Source organism: Opisthocomus hoazin, chromosome 2 (genome assembly GCF_030867145.1).
Source record: "Opisthocomus hoazin isolate bOpiHoa1 chromosome 2, bOpiHoa1.hap1, whole genome shotgun sequence".
Lineage (NCBI taxonomy): Eukaryota > Metazoa > Chordata > Aves > Opisthocomiformes > Opisthocomidae > Opisthocomus > Opisthocomus hoazin.
The window spans coordinates 81648872-81669462 of NC_134415.1; the positions used below are offsets into that span (position 1 = coordinate 81648872).

General features: G+C 37.2%; 1 protein-coding gene across 3 annotated transcripts in view; it reads left to right on the forward strand.

The window, feature by feature from the left end:
* Positions 1-20591, forward strand: part of HACE1 (HECT domain and ankyrin repeat containing E3 ubiquitin protein ligase 1) — a 53473-nt gene that overhangs the window by 18753 nt on the left and 14129 nt on the right. For 2 of the 3 annotated variants that reach the window (XM_075414307.1, XM_075414309.1), the window contains 8 exons: positions 3390-3636; positions 9557-9894; positions 12842-12910; positions 13573-13660; positions 15413-15524; positions 15613-15710; positions 15908-15995; positions 17141-17290. In XM_075414307.1, coding sequence (XP_075270422.1) covers positions 3390-3636; positions 9557-9894; positions 12842-12910; positions 13573-13660; positions 15413-15524; positions 15613-15710; positions 15908-15995; positions 17141-17290 — 1190 coding nt within the window. The remainder of the gene's footprint in view (positions 1-3389; positions 3637-9556; positions 9895-12841; positions 12911-13572; positions 13661-15412; positions 15525-15612; positions 15711-15907; positions 15996-17140; positions 17291-20591) is intronic. The other variant, XM_075414308.1, reaches the window with a different exon arrangement.

Sequence of the window (20591 nt, forward strand, 5' to 3'; positions counted from 1 at the left end):
CTTCCATGGCTACTAATATATGATACCAAAAATTTCATCTACCAGTGTAGTGTCTCAGGAGCACAAGGAGCAGTTACTTGTGGAAACACATACAATAGGCAAGCATATTTTCCTAGTACACTTTCCTAGTTTTTGTGGCATTTGCTTGAGGGAGTTTGTGCAAAATGCCTCATCTGTAATCTGTTGGAACACCACTAACAGTTTACTATTTTCAATAGCTGTCAGAATTTGCTCTGACCTTTATGCTTTGCTAGAAGCTAAGAAAATCTTTTCTGAAAGAGGTCAAGACCCTGAAAGCATGAATGGAAGTTTTTTGCTGACATACTCTGGCTGGTATTTGGGAAAAGAGAGATTTAAGAGTGTTCCGTAACCAGAGAGGCCTGTCAGCATAGGTTTTAGAGAAGTAAGACTTCTAATACTTCTAATACTTCTTTTCAGCTGGGGCCAGGGCATGAGAAGCCCATCAGTTAGATGGTTACTGAATAATATATTCTTAGTTCTACGTGCTTTTTTTTTTTTTCTTCCCCAGCAGTCATGTTAAGTTTGGATGGAGCTTGTAGATAGCAGGTCAGAACTCCTAGACAACGCCAGCAAATTCATGACTCCATTCATTACAGTCTTGTTCTGATGAGTGTTCGCCTTGATGAATGAGCATAAAAGACTTAAACCCCTCAAATGTTTGGGGTTAAAGTGCATAGACATATTAATGGCATTTTGTTGCTGTAAAGATAACTTTTTGAAGAACTTCAGCTGTTCTTGGGCTTCGGTATGTAATCGGCTGAACTTGTAACACGTTCCTTTTGTCTCCAGACTTCATTAGAGCCAATAGATCTCCTATAAATAAACTGTGATAAAGTGTAAAACCATTCTGCAGGAAAGGGTTTCAAACTTCCATTCTATGGGCACATCGTCAGAAGTAGTGGTAGCTGGATTAGATCATATGAGGCAGTATTTATTTCTGTTAAAGTATCTTCAGAGAAAACTGATTGTGTGTTGAGATTTGATTTATTACTGTTATTGCTCCTCTGAAATGAGCAATGTTGCCTCAGTATGGCTGTAGGAATAGTGTCTATGTGCCTGTCCTGTCTCTTAATTTGAGCTGGTATGTACTCCCATACTGCATGTGGTTGACTAACGGAGGCTGAATACAAGTTAGACGCTTTGCATTGCATTGGATGGGCAGGCTTTTCTAGAGAGGCCAGTACTTAGAGTGTCCTGTGAACTCTTACTGCCCCACTTCTTTGGTGCTTTGTAATATGTCATGAGGGAAATGGAATTATTTTATTTTTCTGTTACAAGGAACAGTTTCAGAAAAACTTTGTCTCTGTTCTCTTTGACTCTGTTCCCTGTCAGAGGCTTCAGCCTCTACTTCAACTAAGTATTTCTTGGTTGCTTTATTATTCGTGTCATGAGGATGAAGGTAGTACTTGGTGAATACAGACCTCTGAGCTTGGGCCACTGTCCGCTTTCTCCTCCTTCCAACAAATAGTGTGTAAAATGCACTCTGTACATTAAAATCTCCAATAATGATACTCTTGCATGGCTGAATTAGCATCATCACTGTTAGTTTCCTGGATGCTATCTTGTAGCCTGTTGCTGTTGGGTTTGTTGGTTGTTTAGTTCAAAAGTGTCTTCGGTTGTTTTTTGTAATGCTTCTAGCAGGTAGCCAGGAGTGCCACCAAGCTTCTGCCTGAGGACTTCTGCCTTGAGTACGAGCCAGGAACCTGTTCCATTAGCATAATGTCCATCACATATTTCCTCTTTCCGAGCGATAATTGTAGTATGACATGATATGGTCTTGCTGGTGCAGACTGGGCCTGGCTGAGTGTTTGCAAATATGCTAGTAATAGCTTCAGTAAACTATTCAAAGTTTTCCTGTTTATGTAACCAGGAAATTGAAACTGAAATTTCACCAGGAAAACAGTGCTGCTGAGGGATGATAAACCTCAGTTGAAATGCTTTTTTTCTGATAGTTAAATTAGCTTCTTGAGTTAGCTTCTTGTATTCATAGATTCTTTTGATATACAAGCAAAGATTTTTCCAAGTGCTAATTTGTGGCTGTGAACGGAGCTGCAGGTAATATAATTACGGCCTGCCAATCAGGGAATTTTCATTACCTGATTAAAAACGTAACATTCCTACTCTTGCATTGTTTAGTCTTTGTATTCCTTTCTTAATCCAGATTTACTGAAAACTTACCTGGTTGGAGTCTAAATTGTGACAAGCTAGATGTACTTTTTATATCAATTTGATAGAATTCTTAGTGTGTGGCATTTTTAAGTTAACACCTCACTGGCAGTCATTAAAATGTGCTGTAAACAAGTAAGTCTCTTGCTTTTATCCGTACCATCAGGAGAGTGAAATCATGATAAAGGTACTGTGATGTTACAACTAGCTGTGTTTCAGATTTCTGAATTGATGGATTAGTAATTGCATCGGAGGTTTACAGCATCCCCTAAGGTGTCAGTTTTCTAGCATATACTGATCTTATAGTTAAAAAGCGTGCTTTTAAGTTGCAAGTACTTTAAGAGTAGAATTGAATATGTATTGTATAATATTTGTGAGTAGAGTTTAGTAGAAAAAGTTCCAATGTCTTGCAGGTTTTGTTACGTGTTCAAGATAGAAGAATTTGTACTGCTTGGGTTTAAGGAAAGAAAACTAACTTGAATTTCATTGAGAATGTTCTGCTTGTGCTTGAACTCATGAATGTCTCAGATTCTACACTGTATTGGAGTTCAGTGTTGGCCAGTTCAGTTAGAAGACATAGATCTTTTGATACATTTGTTGGATAAATAAAAAACACACTGATGTTTTTGTGTATTATCTTTTAGATCGTGTTTCTCTTGAGTAGAAGTAGTGCCATCTTTACCATCCCTTGTCTAATTGAGGTATTTAATGGGCATTTAGGATAGTAGCTAGGTGGGGATGAGATGTGGCAGCATATCTGATTAGTCAGTACATTTTTACTGTTGGAGGCTATATTTTCTGGATTGAAAAGCATTTTCAATTGGATATCCCAGTTTGCTTCATACATGGAGATTCTTACTTCATAAACTGAGATCCTTGCTGTAGCTGTAGTTAGTTGAAGTTCTTACCAGTGGTTCATAAGAAGGGTATGTTAAAACAAATGAATTATTTTGCAAGGTCTGGAATTTGCGGTTCTTATTTCACTTCTAGTTAAAATTCTGAGTATGTGTTGGTAAAATTATAGTGCTTATGTTTGGCGTTTTGGGCTGGTGCAGGAATGAAAAGTTAAAATTTGGTAGGGTTTAAAGCTTAGGATTTTTTTCAGCACGTGTCAGACTCTACCGTTAGATTGCTTACTCCTTAATATACTAAATTGTTTCATCTAGGAAGAGAAACTTAAACATTCCATTTTTTCCCCCCAGCTTGTCAAGTAATTATGAAGCTCAAATGAAGAGTCTCTTAAGGATCGTGAGGATATTTTGCCATGTCTTTCGCATTGGCCCATCCTCTCCCAGTAATGGAAATGACATGGGCTACAATGGAAATAAAACTCCAAGAAGTCAGGTGTTCAAGGTCAGAAAAGTATATGATGTTGTTAGGAAGATAGACGTTAAAGAGATGAATTTCACAAAGCATGCATTCATTAATCAGACATCTCATGAACAGGAAGTAAGTTTGGTTGATGTCCCTATGCCTTCTTAAGTTAAGCCTACCTCTTTCATTCTCCTTCATTATTTTTTCCCACTGGATTCATTTGACCACTGCACATCTCATCTTATGATTTCTGTTTATTTCTTGTTTAGTGTATTGTTTATTAGATGTTGAAGGCTTAGTTACCCAGCTGATTTTGGTGAACTTTGTTTTTATTTCTATTTTATTTAAGAGTGTAGTAATCTCAAAATGTGGTAATGTTAATATAATAGACTATTAATGTAATTTCAGAATGATATTTAGATAATCATTGGGAGATCTGATCGTTCCAATTTATCCAGCTTCACAAGATAAATGGAAATAATTGAATTCTTAACTTCATGGTTTTTGGTGTGATCATTAAGTTTTTTTCCCAAGTTGTTCTTGAATTTTATTATTATTACATGCTTTGAAATGTACCAGCTTACTACCACCCTTGCAAGGTTATTGATTTATAGCTGTTTTCAAGCACTTGCTTTAGGTGCTTGCCATTTAGATGTTTAATTCCTGGAGGTATTTTTTTTTTTATACCTGTTGGTTGAAGAATCCCTTTGTAGAAAATCAGAACTTGCTTTTCTGTAAACCAGTTCCAGTTTCCTGCATGCCACTCAATCTGCACTGGGTATATAACTGACATACTATTCAGAGCACCTAAATAATGGGAACTGAAGGGTAATCTCTTTTTTCCCTCTGCCTTCCTCCATCCTCTTATATGGCAAAGTTCTTATCACCAGATTTAGATACCAGTGAATACATGAGAATTTTCCTTAACCTGCGCATTTCTTTCCGGGTGTTCTGAAAATGATATTTTGAAATTGCTGCATTTATTTGATGATATGATACATTCATCAGGTTACTTCTAATAACTTTCAAGACACAGCTATATTGCTAAGGTCATGAAAGATGATACTCTAATTCCAGCTATATTTAGTTAACTAGCTCAGTTTTTGTTTAAATTTCTTCTCTTGGAAAGAAGGAAAGCATGAGACTATTTAAAAAAGAAGCACTAATGTTTGTTTTTCTGATCGCAAAATAGTTTTAATAATAAATTGATTTATATAATGAATATAAAACTTGTGCTTGAGAATGGGGAAACAAAAAAAAACCTGTGTGCAAAGTGTAATGGATTGTAATGCAATGTAGTAACTGTCCTTTAGAGTTGTTCACTAAAATATGTTGCGCTAGATTGGCACATTGTCAGTTTAACCAGATTTCCATTTTCAAAAAATGAAGTCCTACCCAAATCACAAGATTCATTTTATTGAAGACAGCATTTTCTAACAGTTTTAATGAAAACTGGTTTAAATATATGAGATGAAATAACAAGCAGATTCTAAATGCGTTTAATACAGGACGTATCTGCAGTGAGATATTCTGTTACCTTTCTGTAGCTTTTCCTGCTACCTTTTTCTTCTTTGAGCTTTTAGGAGCAGCTGACATCATGTCCTTGCATTCTGTGTTTGCTTGTAGCCCAAAAAGTGAGAGAAAAACCAAGATTTCATGCCTTTCAACTCCAGATAATTTCAGAACTCACTATAAAACAAACAAAAATGTTCAACTGCAATTTTGGAAGGAAATTGTATTTCAGCAGAATCGCTTATCTCTGTGCCCAAACTACTTTGTATGCTGAAAGAATTGTACCTCAATTTAGTATGGAGTTAAGTCTTTTGCAGTAAACTTATATTACACAAGTGGCGCAGTTGTCCCAGAAAGTATAACTAATTCTTAATTGTCGAAAAACAACATTTATGTTTTTTTAATATATAAGCAAAATATATACTACTGTTGCATTAGCAAAACAAAAATTTCAGGATGAGTTTAAAATTATTATAGCTATTATATTAATTAATTTATTTTAGAAGTATTAGAACTGAAGCAGCCCTTCATTAGGGTTACTTCTTCTCCCAAGTAGCTAGCGATAGGATGAGAGGAAATGGCCTCAAGTTGCATCAGGGGAGGTTTAGATTGACAATAGCTGGATAGTGGGAAATGAGACATAGTGCTAAGTCAGTTAGGTGACTTGCTGTTCTCTCTTATTCCTGCCTTCCCTTTCCTTTTTCTTTTTTTGTGCTCTCCTTGAAAATGTAGTTGTGGTGATCCCTCTTGCCTTTTGGGAGAAGGGGAAAAAGCCTGCTATATCTGTAGGTTATTACAATGGTAGAGAGACCACTTGAAGACCTGGCAGTTGTGTATCTTCAATGGTGCCAGTACTTGCATGTGGGACATGCAGGTCAGTAACAAAGAACTCCTTTTCTGGTTTTTGTTTTGTTTGAGTTTTCTTGAATATAGGCTGCGTAACTGTTTAGCACAGACTATTAAGGAAACCGCAGAGGCTGCTGCTCCAAAACGGGAGTTAAATCTGTATTAAAAAAGTCAAATTGGAACCTAAAGATTTAAAATTTGAGATCCATATTGAAAATTTTAGAGGAAAGTGGCTTTAAATTGGAATTTGCTGCTGATCTTAAAATTCAGTTGTGGGGATAAATATTGTAGATAATTTGAATTTTGATACAGGATTTATGGGGAAAACCAAGTCTATCAGGCTGCTGTTTCATGTCCTCTGTAAGATCTTGAGTACTTTCCAGAGCACAAGAAAGTGATATAGGTTACCACCCACTTCTCTGAATGGTGTCTATATGAGCGAATGAAGACCTCTAGATATTGTCTTTCTTTACTATGTAGGAAGCTAATCTGTTGTTCAGTACTGAAGATGTCTCTGCTCGTGGCAGGGGGGTTGGAACCAGATGATCTTTAAGGTCCCTTCCAACCCTTATCATTCTGTGATTCTATGAAGAATGGACCTAGAAACTTGTATCTGGGGAGGACTGGGGGTAGCAGTGGCAGGAGTTCTGTGTTGTGGTGGCCTTGTCGGATGTGTGGAGGGACATTATTAGGCCTTGTGGCCTTATGCATGGTGTAAGGGATTGCTTCCTTTCCTTCTGAATGCACTCCTGTTAGGTCCAAGTAGATCTATACTTGATGACTTTTAAAGATGTACTTCATAACTCCTTTAAAAAACTGGTGCAAACCCACATTTTACCCAGTATAAGAAATGAAGAACTTTCTTCTGACTTTTTTCTTAATACTGTGTTAAGGTTTCTGTCTTAGTATATTGATTGAACATATTTTGAAGAGTTGTCACTGTAATCTAGCTTGGAAGGGATTGAAAATGTGAGTATATCTTGATCTGAGGCTTCTGAGGAATGTTATAGCTTGACAAGGACAAAAGAATCGCAGGGCCATCTTTGCTTTACTGAAGTTCCCTGTATGTAATTCATTGCAGTCCTGGTCAAGTCAGGCCTATCCAAATGCTCTAAAAGGGAAACACTAGCTAGTTAAGGCACACTCTTGTGCTGGTCTTGCAAAATATTCATTGAATTTAGACACCCAGGTTTACATGCGTTACTTTTTCATGTATTGCTCTTCCAATTGCTGTTCAGTGTGAGCACATCTTAGGGCAACTTGCTGCAAAATCTCCCTGTCTGGTTGAAGAAGGTTGGGAAGCTCATAACGTTTTTCTCTCATTTCAGATACTATTATTTGCTAGAATTGAATTGACTTTTCTGCTGTGACATAGTCACTTAATGAATTAGTCATCTCCTGCTCCTCATGTCCTAAAGGACTAACTATCTGTCACCAGATTTTGGTCCAATGTCACAGTTTAGATATGGGTTTGATTTCTAGTGTCGGCTTTCTAGATGGGTAGAGAGGAAGGCTTTGCATAGCTAAGTCCTTGCATTTCAGAGATGAGGTGTACAGCTGTAAAAGCTTGGTACTTGATCAGACTCAGATGCATAATTCTAAAGAAACTTTTCTCAAATGTGAGATATGAAAACGGAAGGTTGAGTGGAGGTTTGTGTTTAACATGCAGTTCATGGTAAGAATCGACTGAAGAATGCTGACTTGTAGTTTTGAAAAAGTGTTGCTAATGGTTTGATTGAATAGGTCCATATTATGCTTGGAAAGGTCTGATCATGGGTGCTAACATAAAATAGTGACAGCCATGGATATGGAGGTGGTGGGCAATATTTGGAGGAGTGCTTTATGTCCTGAAGATAAGACTAGAAAAAAATAAACAGTGAAATGTTGAAGTCACTTGCTCGACTATGCTTTTGAATCGTTTTTGTGATCAGAATCTGTGAAAAACTAGCTTTGGAAAAACAAATCAGTTGCAAGAGTTCTGAAAGGCATGCTAAGTCTGTCAGAAGTAAAAGATAAAACAGAAGATATCAGCAGAAAAATGGTTTCTGGCAAGCTAAGCATTTAAAAGTTTGGGAGAAGAAAGCTATATTTTAGTATTCTAGTGAATAACTACCTAGTTTCTCATGAGTTACATGTTAAGAAAAGAGCTGCATTTTAGTTCTTCCGTGTGTTCAGCCAATTGTATTTTCCATTAGAAAGTTTTTCTACATTATGTTTTGTGGTGAAGGTCTGACAGGTAGGTCTTGGAAAGAAGCTAACTTGATCTTGTATGGCAGATGATTATGTAGAAAATGGTGCCTACACTGGAGGTATTCAGATCACCGTCTAAAAGATGTGGGGTCAGTGGGAGTACAAGGATTAAGTGAGTGTTATACAGTACGTTGAGCAAAGCCTACCAGTCAGCAAAGCCAGAGATCAGGCTGGTTTTCCCTGAAATTCTGATTGGGAGAAAATGGAAGCAGAATGGTAAATTTTTTTAATGGTAAATTTCAACAGAATGTTTAATACACAGCTTTATGAGAAGTGATTTATTGTGTATTGAGAGAGGGTTGCCATTAGGTGTACTGACAGTGCTTCAGATAGTGTAGACTTCTGGTATAGCATGCTGTGAATAGCTCTTAATTTTTAAAGGCAACTTCAGAAGATGAGAACATAATTTTCACTGTCTGCTAAGTCTTTGAATGCTTTAATTGATGAAAAATGTTCATGCAACAGTAATATATGGAAAAAAGAGTATGTTTAGAAGTTCACTCTTACTTTTGGAATACTATGAAAGACTTGAGTCAGAATTGCCTCCCTGAAGGTTACATATTCTTGTGCTCACTATACTGTATGCTTGAGAAACGTCCCCTTAATCACCATGAAGGGACAGCACAGTCAGCCCTCATGGGTTTTTTGAAATGCCCATGAGAAAGCCACAGGTGTCTCAGCGCTTTCTCTCCTCTTTAGTAGGCCTGCACCTCAGGGCAAATGTATAATGATGAAATTTTACCAGGCTTCAATTATATTGGTTTTAAGCTGGTGGTGGTGAATAAACAGTGACTTTGTTAAAATAAAATAAATTCTATAGCCTTAAAAATTGATACATGATTCTGCTGATACTGGTTTCTATTTCATAAAGCTAGATATTAGTGACCCTTACTCTGAGATGCTTGGGGTACTATCAAAATGAGCTGTATGAACTCACACTATGCATAAAGCACATCTTACTAGATATGTGCATGAGTCTGAATCTCGGTGGTATTGTTTGGTGTTTGCTCCGTTTACCTGGTGGAGGGAGCTTCTTTGTCCAGAGCCTTAAAAAAGAACTGACACTCTCTTATTCTGGGAACTCGATGTGTGTATTATTGTCTCTCAGCTTGACTGCAGCAGTCAGACAGTAGTGTGCTGTGTTAACAACTGTGAGGCCAAACTCTGTTAAATAGTTCAGTGTTTCACTTTTTCTGAATTATTTTGCCTTTATTCCATCTGTTGCTTTATTATCTTCCTTCTATATGACATTTACTCTTTGTGCTCTATGGCTACAAGTACAGAATTTTTTATGAGTATTTCGCTCTTATCTCTAACACAACTTCTAAAGGATCATTTAAAGCTTTTAAATGTGCATTATATTTATTGCCTTAACAGGATTATCACATTGTTAGTTTTATCTAATGTCGACATGTTCCTTCTCTGTCTGTTTTTGCATGTGTTGCAGCCGCTGGAACTGCTTTGGCATTCTCTAGATGAATGGCTCGTTCTTATAGCCACGGAGCTGATGAAAAACAAGAGGGATTCTGCCAACATTACTTCTATTTTACTGAAGCAAAAAGGACCAGATCACCAAGAAGCTACTCCTACGCCTTCCTTTGCCGCTGCAGGAACCGAGGGCAGAAAAGCGCTATCCACTGACGCTGGCGAGTCGAAAACATACGATGTTGTCGGGAAGCAGGAAGCTTGTGCTGATTGCCAGGACGTTATCTCCATGACAGCAAACAGGCTAAGTGCTGTCATTCAAGCGTTTTACTTGTGCTGCTCCTGTCAGATGCCTCAGGGGTAAGGAGGGGAGGTCCTGTTTGTTACTTAAACTGTTACCTTTTTAAAATCATATATGCTTTCTTGGAAGAATGTTGGCGCTGACCAGATGATACTAGCGACAGTAAAAGGTCTACTTTTTTAATGCTTTCTCTAGTTCAATTATTTGAATGTTTTTTTTTTCTGGCTTTAATGGCACCAAACGACACAGCAAATTTTCCATATTTCCATAAAATTTCCTGGGTTGAGGAAGATTTCGTATTGAACATCTAATGCCTGTATGTAATCATGTGGGATACTTGCAGGTAATGTAATTTTGATCTCTTGAAACTTAGCTGTTCTTGCTGTTCGTTCTTGATGTGAAATTATCCCTGAATTTAATGTAATTATCCAACAACAGCTATAAGCTCAGAGAAAAAAAAGCAAATTATCTTTGTGTATGAAAATAACAGCTGGGGCAAATCTTGTTCGGCTATGTTGCAGAAGTTTATGACAGGAGAATTCAATCTCAAAGTAACAGTCACTTGGAATGCTGTCCTGGGTTGACAAACATTGTTTTGTGTGGAACAGACACTACAACTTAGGTAAATTTAGTACCATCAGTGTCTGGTTTAAAAAGAAAAAAAGTCTGTCCGCTGTAAATGAGGTCTAAGTCTGTCCAAGATTGCTATGGATTGTATTTGTGAACTTGCAAGGAAAGGATCCTTTGACCTTCTCGAGTGGAGGATTGAGCAAGTATGGTGGTAATACAAGCTCCCTGAGGAATCTGGAAGCAAGGTTCCTACTACATGACGACTCTTGGTTATTCCCAGCCACCATAACGTCTTTTCTTTCTCTGCCAAGCCTAGTGAAATAAAAGCTTTGAAGTCAGCCAGTACTGTTTGTCTGGCGCACACTTCTCTGTGGATACTCTGGAAGACGATCTGGGGATCAGCATGTTCCATAAGCATCTCAGTACTTTCACTTTTAGTTTTACTCCACCTTGAAAAAGGAACTGCTGATTAGCCATTTCCCTTGAAAGCTCTGTCAAATCTTGCTAAGATGAAAAGCCAATAAGTATTATTCACAGCAGCCAAATGAAAAGCAGAAATGTTTATAGAAGTGATTAAGTACATTCCACAACTCTCCCTGCTCCCCAGCAATTTATCTCTTTACCAAAATTCAGTTGGAGAGGTGACTGTCTCCATGTGTCCAGGTGACTTGCTGATGGGCCTTGCCCAGTGGGTCTGTCCCTGTGCGTAATTTATGCTTCAGGTTACGGAGAACTCCTATGCTGCAGAATTTTAACTGAAAGTTATTATGCTGGAAGCCAGGAGGGTAAGAACTGTTTCATTGACAACTGGGAGAACTCCCTGGGATGCAGGAAAGTAAGGCAGAGCACACCTGAATTCTTTGTTGCTTTAGGTCTTTTCAGAGCTGCGTAGACAAGTAGAGAGACTTACTCTGTTTTACTGAAGTTTTCATATTAATAGGAGTAAATGGCACAATGGTGTAACTTAGCTGCTGCCATCCTCAAATAGTATTTGAAATTATAACAACATTTTCAGACAAAATAATTTTAAATAGCTCTAATTTTACATTTGAGTGTCTTTATGTTTAATGGAGTAAACAGAGCTCATAGTTTTCCATTGTTCCTAATATTCTTACAATAAAGATGGCATTTCATGCTTAAATGGAAAATTAGGTGGTTAACATTTGAAATGCTGATGTTATTTTCTTTTAGTTGCTGTGATTGCTTTTCTACGGCAAATGCTGATATTGAATCTAGGCATTCTTTGTTAGTATGCTGAAATACAATGTTCCAAGTTTTCAGCATCGAAACTTACAAGTGTATGCTAAGTGTGTTTTTTTGTTTTCTCTTCTCTGTATATTGCAGCTTGTGTGGCAATTTACAGGTAGAAGGAGTTCATTATGAAGCCTTTCAGGGAAGACTCTCTCTTAGTTGTTTAATATTTTCAGATCATCTCTCAGACCAGAAATGGGTTTAAAATGTTCATATTTGGTCTCTGGAAGATTTTGTTTGCTTGTTTGGTTTTTGTGCAGATGAAGGGAAGGGTATGGTGAGACTTGTTTCTTCAAAACGGAGTAAGGGAGAGAAGGAAAATAGTTCAGTTTTATATAAAATGAACCGCACTTGTCTAAATTGATGTGGGGAACAGGAACAGTTCTAGGATTGTTACCCTGGACTTTTTAAAGTACTAATTTTCACAGCCTTTCAGGGCATTTGATGAGAGGGTTTGATCCTTGTTTGCAAGTATTCATTAGTTTTTGCTGAAGCTAAAGGATCTAATGAAGAATTTATTTTTAAAAAATGCAGAACATAGATGTAAACAGAAGAAGTAAAAATTTGCACCCATGTTAATCCTTACTTTGTTCTCCAGATATATATAGCAGAAAAAATAAAATTCCCTACTAGCTTATGAGATGCTTGACTGGCAAGTAGATTTTTTTTTTAAATTTTATTTCACAAAGCCATTAAATACCACCTTGCCCCTCATTATTAAGCTTGCTAAGTTTGTAACATTATTTCTTTCTGACTCTTTTCCTCACTTACCACAATTTACAAGGTGTGTGGTGGGAGTTCTGCACAACGAACAAGAATATAGAACAATGTGCATCTCACGTATACTGTGCATATAATATGTGTGCTTCCATTGTTGTCTTGAAAGCTGGAAGGAATCAGTGGAAAAATGTGTATCTCCATTAGTCTGAGCTTTTGTTTTTGTTCGTGTAGTTAATAATAGTTGTTGGGCAGGTTGCTTGACCTTGATTGTTGGCATTTTTGCCTTTTCTGTTAGTTTATTCTGAAATCTTAATGCTGCTAAGTATTTTGTTTGATGATTGACTAGTTAAACACCATTAACTTCTTTTTGCATAGTATTTTATTAAAAAAATTGTAACAGTTTATGTAATTCCAATTCTTTTCAACTTCATTAACTGAAAGCAACTTATGATTTTCTTTGCACAGGATGACATCACCTCGTTTTATAGAATTTGTCTGTAAACACGATGATGTCCTTAAGTGTTTTGTTAACCGGTAAGCTTCCAGAAATACAGAATTTCTAATTTCTCCACCCCCCGAATAATTCAAACTCATATTTTTCTTCTTACTGAGTTGTATTTTTAGGTTATTGTTGTGACAAATGTACTATATGCACTTTAATGGTCCTGCCAAATTCAAGGGACTGTGTATTAATGATTCAGAGCTTAGGCTTCAATGAACTCTTCTGCATATGTAAGCAATCCTTTTGTAACATTCTGTAAGATTTCGTGAACAAAGTCGTTTTCACGGAGCAGCTGAATAATTTCCGTAACGGATTCTTTCCTCATCTTTGTTCCAAATAAATCTTTCCCTTTTGAGGCAGATGAAAACTCATTCCTCCTCAAAGTGTTATACGTAATGGCTTCAAAGAGTCTAAACCATCTTTGTACGCTTGGCTGTTTCCAGAGTTTCTCTGGGATGGCCCACGTTATAACCTTGCTTCTGTCTGGAGAGCTGCTTGTAATCCTCCATGCTCAAAGGAAGAGGTAATAGAAGTCATTTGGAAGCAAGAGTTAGCAAAATATTGTGAAACAGAAGAGTCTGTTGGAACTTTTCTATATGACTAATTGCGTTATCTTTTTATGTAGACTTCGTGTATCATGAAACATTGTTAATGGATCTCTGACTAACAGGCTTCTAACCTATTTTACTTTCAGAAATCCCAAAATAATTTTTGATCACTTTCATTTTCTACTTGAGTGTCCTGAACTGATGTCCCGATTTATGCACATCATAAAAGCTCAGGTAAATGTCAGGAGATGCTTAGTTACAGCTTCTGTGAACATGAAGAGGATGTTTTGTTTAAAAATAATAATATATTTAAAAATCCATTTGGGGAAAATGGAAGAACTAAGTGTGGCCTCCAGTGCTTCTGAATCTGGGATACTGAAAGATCAGATTAAACAGACATGGCAGCCAGATTTATGCACTTTCTGATGCTTTAAAATACATGTGTGAGTCCATTTAAGACGACCAACGTTAAGTATGCCTTGCAAGTCCACCTTTCAGTTAAACAGAGTTAACTTTCTGTTGTTAAATCTATTTGTGCACATCTGATAGATTGAGCTTTAAAATGCAGTGCTTTTTACTGATTTGATTTACATTTTGAGACAAACCAGAGGGTAAATACACCACTATTAATTGATTTGGCCATAGTTAATTAGTGGCAGTTCCTTCAGTGAAACATCACATTACCTTGTTACCCTTTGCTTTGTTTCTTAGTGTTTCCTTTTGTTTGTTTAGGTTGTGTTTTTTTTTTTTTTGAGTAAAATCCTGGTGTCTTGCATAACCTAAACTTGCTTCTCAGTTTAACACAGGACATGAATTCAAGACTGAAGACTTCCTCTAGGGAAGACTAGTGTAGCTAAGTGGAAAAATGAGTGAGCAAACCCCCATATGGAAGTCTGCTGCTTCACATAACACTATAGTGTTAAGCATCTGCCACGTTTTCATCACCTGCCTTTAAAGGTTGATGATTGTGTACATGTAGCTCAGAGCTGTGTGTTTGTTCTATTACAAAAGATGATGATCTTTGGGCAATAATGACCTATTTGAAACTCCTTTCGTTTAGCACACACTGGTATACTTTTGCATTGTTCTCTGTTATAAAGGTTCCTTACATTAAAATATTTTGATCAAAGACAGAATTTTCTGAAAACAAAGGTAAAAAGTCCTCTAACCAACTAAAACCCTTGCCCTCCCTAAGTAATGTGGGGGGTCTGTTCCAAAAGCTTTGTTTCTTTAGTTGTGAACAGTGCTGTGCCTTTATTTTTGGGTGTGCATTGGTTTTGGTAATCCAGTTTCATTTTTAGGACATGGTATAGGTATATTTTTTACTCATTCTTTGGTTCAAATGTATGTTTTTGAAATTCGTTACCTATGAATAATGAAGAGACCTTGAGAACTGATACCCTGTTTGCCAGATCAACTAGAAGTACGTGCCATGAACCGCGATAGATGAGAGAGGCTATAGTTGTGCCATATCTGTCTCAGAAGAACTGCAAAATGTCGATTCAAACACGCTAGAACCTTCTCACCTAGGAAATTGCCATGGAAGATTTCTGGTTCCTTTGGGCTGTTTTTTGTTGCCAATGAACTTTACAAGTGTGACTCGCTTATATCACTTGTGCTTCTGTGTTGAGCTGTAGTTGGCAATCAGTAGTCTTACAGGAGCCAGAGACTATCTACTTATCTAGATTCCTTCCCCACTGCCCTGGAAGAATTTTTGTGCTTTTTTTCTCTCCTGTGTGGTGAACTCTCATGGCTATTTCTGGACGACTGGTGGTCCAGTCTGCATACCAGCAAGCACTCAAGGGCATATCCAGTCCTTTCCTCCTCCCAGAATACTGTGTAGCGTAATGAGGTAGCACTGAGTAAATCTGCACGTCTCAAAAATGAATTGAGAAGTATGCATAAGCATTTTCCAGTCATGCTTATGAGAGAGGAATTATTCAGTTGAATGCGTCTGTGTAATATGGTTTATCCCTTGTTTTGTAGCCATTTAAAGATCGCTGTGAATGGTTCTATGAACATCTGCATGCTGGGCAGCCAGATTCGGACATGGTGCACAGGCCTGTCAATGAAAATGACATCCTTTTGGTTCACAGAGGTATCATGTTATAAATGGAATTAGTGGATCTTTGAAATACATTGAAATATAATTAAGAGAAAAAAAATAATTGTTGCTTTGTATTTAGATTCTATTTTTAGGAGTAGCTGTGAAGTTGTGTCTAAAGCAAATTGTGCAAAATTAAAGCAGGGGATTGCTGTGAGATTTCATGGAGAAGAAGGCATGGTGGGTAAAATTGTATGGTTATCCTTTATGGTATTGATATGTGGAAATATTAATTCCCTTTCACTAGTATTGTTTTGAACTAAATCCTAATTTAAAATAACTTTTATACTTAATTAATAAATATGTGGTTACCTGGCATAACTGTTTGTGCAGTGAAAGTTCTATGTACTAATACATTTTATTCGTTTGACATGCAGGGACAGGGTGTGGTGCGTGAGTGGTTTGATATCTTATCCAGTGAGATAGTTAACCCAGATTACGCCTTATTTACCCAGTCAGCTGATGGTATGTCTCTGCCTTTCCTGGCCCCCCCTCCTCACCCCCCCCTCCACCCAATTTTAAGGTGTCTACTTTTATAAAAGTATTTTTATAAGCCACAAAAAAAATCACTTAATTGATTTCAGAATATAAAATTGTTACTTTTCAAAAGAACTGATGGAATTGATCTCATCTATATATTATGTTAACTATTAATTGTGCACTTTTATAACTACAGATGAAATATTTTTCTTAATTTGAAGTTTCCTTGATTTTGTTCTCTCTTTTGTAAGAGGAAAGTGAGTTGTTGGTTTTAATGAGTCCATGCTATTTCTTTTTGGAGGTAGAAGGACATAACACTTCGAGAGCAGTATAGAAAGTGTTTTTCTTTCTTCTGCATCTGCAAGGGAACTGTGGAGGTATTCCTTTATTTCCTTTCAGAAACCCACAAATTGAATCAGTTAATTTTTGTGGTAAAAACAGATGTTGGTCTCCACAGATCTACCTTGTATTTTACTTTTTGTCTTTTGTGCACCTCATATAAAGCAAATCTTTATTGATAAAAGATTTTTACATCATAATCAGTGGTAAATGTTTTGCTTTCTACCTTACAAAGTCTTGGGAAGTGGCAAGGATTTCAGTCAACAGTAAAGGCATAGATTAGTTCCTGAAGGTTAAAAGGAAAAGTTCGGGGATGTCTGTTTGAGGTGGTCTTTTCCAAGGTCACCGGAACTGGACTGTCTCCTGTCTACATCTGGCTGGAGCCAGATGAAAGGAAGTAGATGCATTCTGATCCTTCCTTTGAGCATGTTCACAAGTTGATAGAAGTGTGGCCAAATTAGAGTGTGCAAAAAATGCACATAGCAATATAGTAAGATGAAGGATCAAATTTAGCAGATCATGATTACCCTTATGTTGATGATTATTATTTCAGAGTGGTGCCTTGGAGAGTGGCTAAACAGTATCACTGTAATAATAGGAAGTCATTACATTCTAATGCATTTCTTTCTGACATGTTTTTGGTGTAAACAAAAAAAAACCCAAACAAATCTTCCAGAACCCCAAAATAAAACTGTTTCACTGGTTTCAAATGCTTAGTATATTTGATAAATACAAACTTAACTTTTTTAAAAAAAAAAGTCATGAAACATGATAATCTGTTTATTTTATAGGAACAACTTTCCAGCCTAACAGCAACTCTTCTGTAAATCCAGATCATTTGAACTACTTCCGTTTCGCAGGCCAGATCCTGGGGCTAGCTCTGAATCACAGGCAGTTGGTGAACATCTACTTCACGAGGTCATTCTACAAACATATTCTTGGTATGGTTTTATTAAAATGCTGTTTATTATGCATAACGGTTGTCTCAACAATAAGCCTTTTCCTTTTTTAATTTTGTGTGTGTATTAGAAGTGAGAAAGTCTTTGAAATGAATGTCTTGCGAATCTTTTACGTAAATCAGAGTCACAACATAATATGGCACTAATTGCTATTCCAGTCTGAGCCTCTCTTAGGAACTGTTATAGCTGCAAAATACAGAAATACATTAGCAAAACTGTTTGGGAATTTTATATAGTTAGCAACTTTTAATAAAGTAGCTAATCTTTCAATTTGTCTTTGAATATGAATCTTAAATTAAAAACAAGGCAGGCATCATTAGTCTGTCTAAAGGATAATCATATAATTTAGTTGTCTTTAATGTTGCTGACTTCAGGAATGCCTGAAAGGCAGACCAGTGCAGCCAATTGCTTTTGTGGTGTATGCAATTCTTTGCATCACAGTTGTGAAATTCATCTGTCCTGCCATGTAATGTCATTCTTGAGAAATGAAAATAATCGTTCCCTTGTTAACTTAGGACAGATTTACGAAGTTGATAATGTTTATGAACTCTGGCAAAAATCTTTCAGGCTTTTTTTTATTACGCCTGCAGTTCTTCAGTCATATAATGTTTTAACAAGGTGAATCCATACTGTTGTGAAATCTCCCTGTCTACCCACTCCAACAAATACTACCTATTTCCTGAAACAGTGTTTCAGAACTAACAGGTTCATCCTGTCTCTTCCCCGAGGAAAGTTAGTTCATACACTTACTGTAGCATTCACGAGGACTGTCAGAAGTCTTTATAAAAATGTAACTTTTAATAGAGAAGGACCTCTGTTAGCTGGTGGTATCTGTAGTCTAGGGCTCTTCTCTGCTCTGTAAACCTTTGTACCTCTTGATGGCTGAACATGATGCCCCTGTTTTGCATTGTCATGAAAAATTTTTCCTCTTGCATGAAGATATGATGGAAGGATAAATTCATTTTGAATTCCTCTTACTCCTCTAAGTACATGAATTCCTTTGCCACTGCATGCAGAATTTCCTTTGTGTTTAACCTCTATTCTTTAATCTTCTTTGGAAGTGTAAGATAGCGTGATGTTGGAAGTTTTACATTTCCTCAAGAACCACTCCTTACTTTAAGACCTAGCAAGGTTTTCATGGAATTGTTTGCATCTCTGTAATCATTCTGTCTACCTAGTGTCTTGCTGTGATGTTTGCTGTGTCCTGGACAGATCAACTCTTAACTTCAGACTTACTGTTTCTCTTCCTGTGATGTGTTCAGGGAACACTGTTGTTGCAGTTTGATGGTGCAGGCTCAGTCATCTCTGTCAAGATCTTCTTTACAAAGGGATGCATTTTACTTCTCTCCCTTAGTACCGCTTTCTGCTGCAGGAGAGTGACTGTGTACTGGGCCAAAGGCAAGGGAGGACAGCCGTTCTGAAGCACCACCATGTTGGCAATGCCTCATTGGGCTGCCCTAGTCATTGAGCTTTGCATTGGAAAGTGGTTCCAAAGTACACATATCTTTGTGTGGCACAATTTGGCAATGAATTAAGGGTTGGCCTCTGACATCAAGAGATTCTTCTGTGTGATCAGAAGAATCATGCTCACAGGCTAAACTCTGTGTGATGTATTCACAAATGAGAAAAACATTTTTCTCATGTTTGGTGACACCCTGAGAATAGTCAAGTGTTGCTCTTGTCACCTCTTTTTGGAAATGGCTGCTAATGAATTTGGGTTCTTTTCTAGTTTGACTCATTATTATATACTGGATTTGTTGGTTTCTGAATTGACATTGTTCAATGATGTTTCACTGATTGTTCACTCTTTTTCATTTTGCTGGAGTAGTTATTGCAAACCAAACAGTGGTGAGTAGTCTCTGTTAATAAGATCTCAGTCCCTCTTAGTAAGGTCTTGCCATTCTGTTGAACAGGCATCCTGGAACTCTCTAGAAGTTTGTGCACATTCAACTTCTTTAAGTTCAGAAGGTTCACAGGTTTTTATCACTTCTTGTTTCTCATCAGGCACAGAGAACTGGAAAAATTATATCTCCGCTTCCCAGAGTAGTTGCTTTTTCTGCCTCAATCGTAATGGTTTATTTAAATCTTTCCAAGGCCTTTTCCCTCAACTTTGAGCATCTCGTCTCTTCTTGCTTAACGAGCCTGAGTTGCACAGCAGCAAATGCTCCTGAGGGGTTTTTGTTTTAGTTTTGTTTCCTGTTCAGCTATGGGTTATGCTAACTGTTGGTCATGCCAAATACAAGTTACCAGGTTACAGGCGTAGAGATTCCCTTCAACTACTTGTCAGGCCTTAAGTAATGGAGTGTGATATCTTTCAAAGCCTGAGACCATTTTCATTCCTTTGGTTTCTCTCTGAGATCCTTGTTTTCTGTAGCTTTTCCTGTTGGTGGCACTGAATCCACCAGTTCTGTGGTAAGACCTCCTTTGTCTGAGGAAGGGTCTGAACCTCTTTCAAAGGAACTCTAGTTAACAGGCATGATGTGGAAGTGCCTTAATTAGAAGCCGAAACCTGTATGAACAAAACTGGCTACTTTTTTGAGATTCAGGTGGATGCATCACCTTTTTTTGGCTGTGATGAACTGAGATCTTTCTGCAACAATATCTGGTAGGCAAGGAAAGATAACCAACTTAAGTGATGACCCAGCTAACACACAACTGATGTGCTTTACAAGATGTTAGATGTGTAGCTTGCGTGATTTTTTTTTTTTTGTGTGCTGTTAAATCACACATTATTCCAGAGGTCTTCATGTTTGTTAGCACTGCATTTTATTATGGATGTAGAACTGAGGCAGGAATATAGTCAGAAATTAATAAGGCCTCTTAGGTTTGTTTTTCTCGAACTTCCTATCTGTCTGCCTTCTGCTTAAATAGGGGAGGATAAGATGGTTTCAGTAGTGCTGTTGTCCAGTTACTTTGTGTTTTTTCTAAGGAGCCAATTACTTTTCTGTTTGGAAAAGGAAACTTCCACCTCCAACCCATGAAGACAAGTAGCAGATAGATTCTGAATTGTGCTATCTGCTGTTAGACTTAAGTCCCCTCTTTCACAGTATAATAGGAAATACTCCTTGAAACGGCATAAACAAAAGCAAAAATTAATTTCTGGGTCAGTGTATTTTGAGTTCTAGGCCATAAATCCTTGAGTACTTACTGAACTTGTCTCAGAGCTTAGTTGTAGTATCTTTCTGAATTTCTGTGTTGCACAGAAGTACCTGTTTATCATAAGTATGCTAAGACAGATTTCTCTTCCTTTTCAATCTACAGGTGCCTTACAGGTATAGCAAGA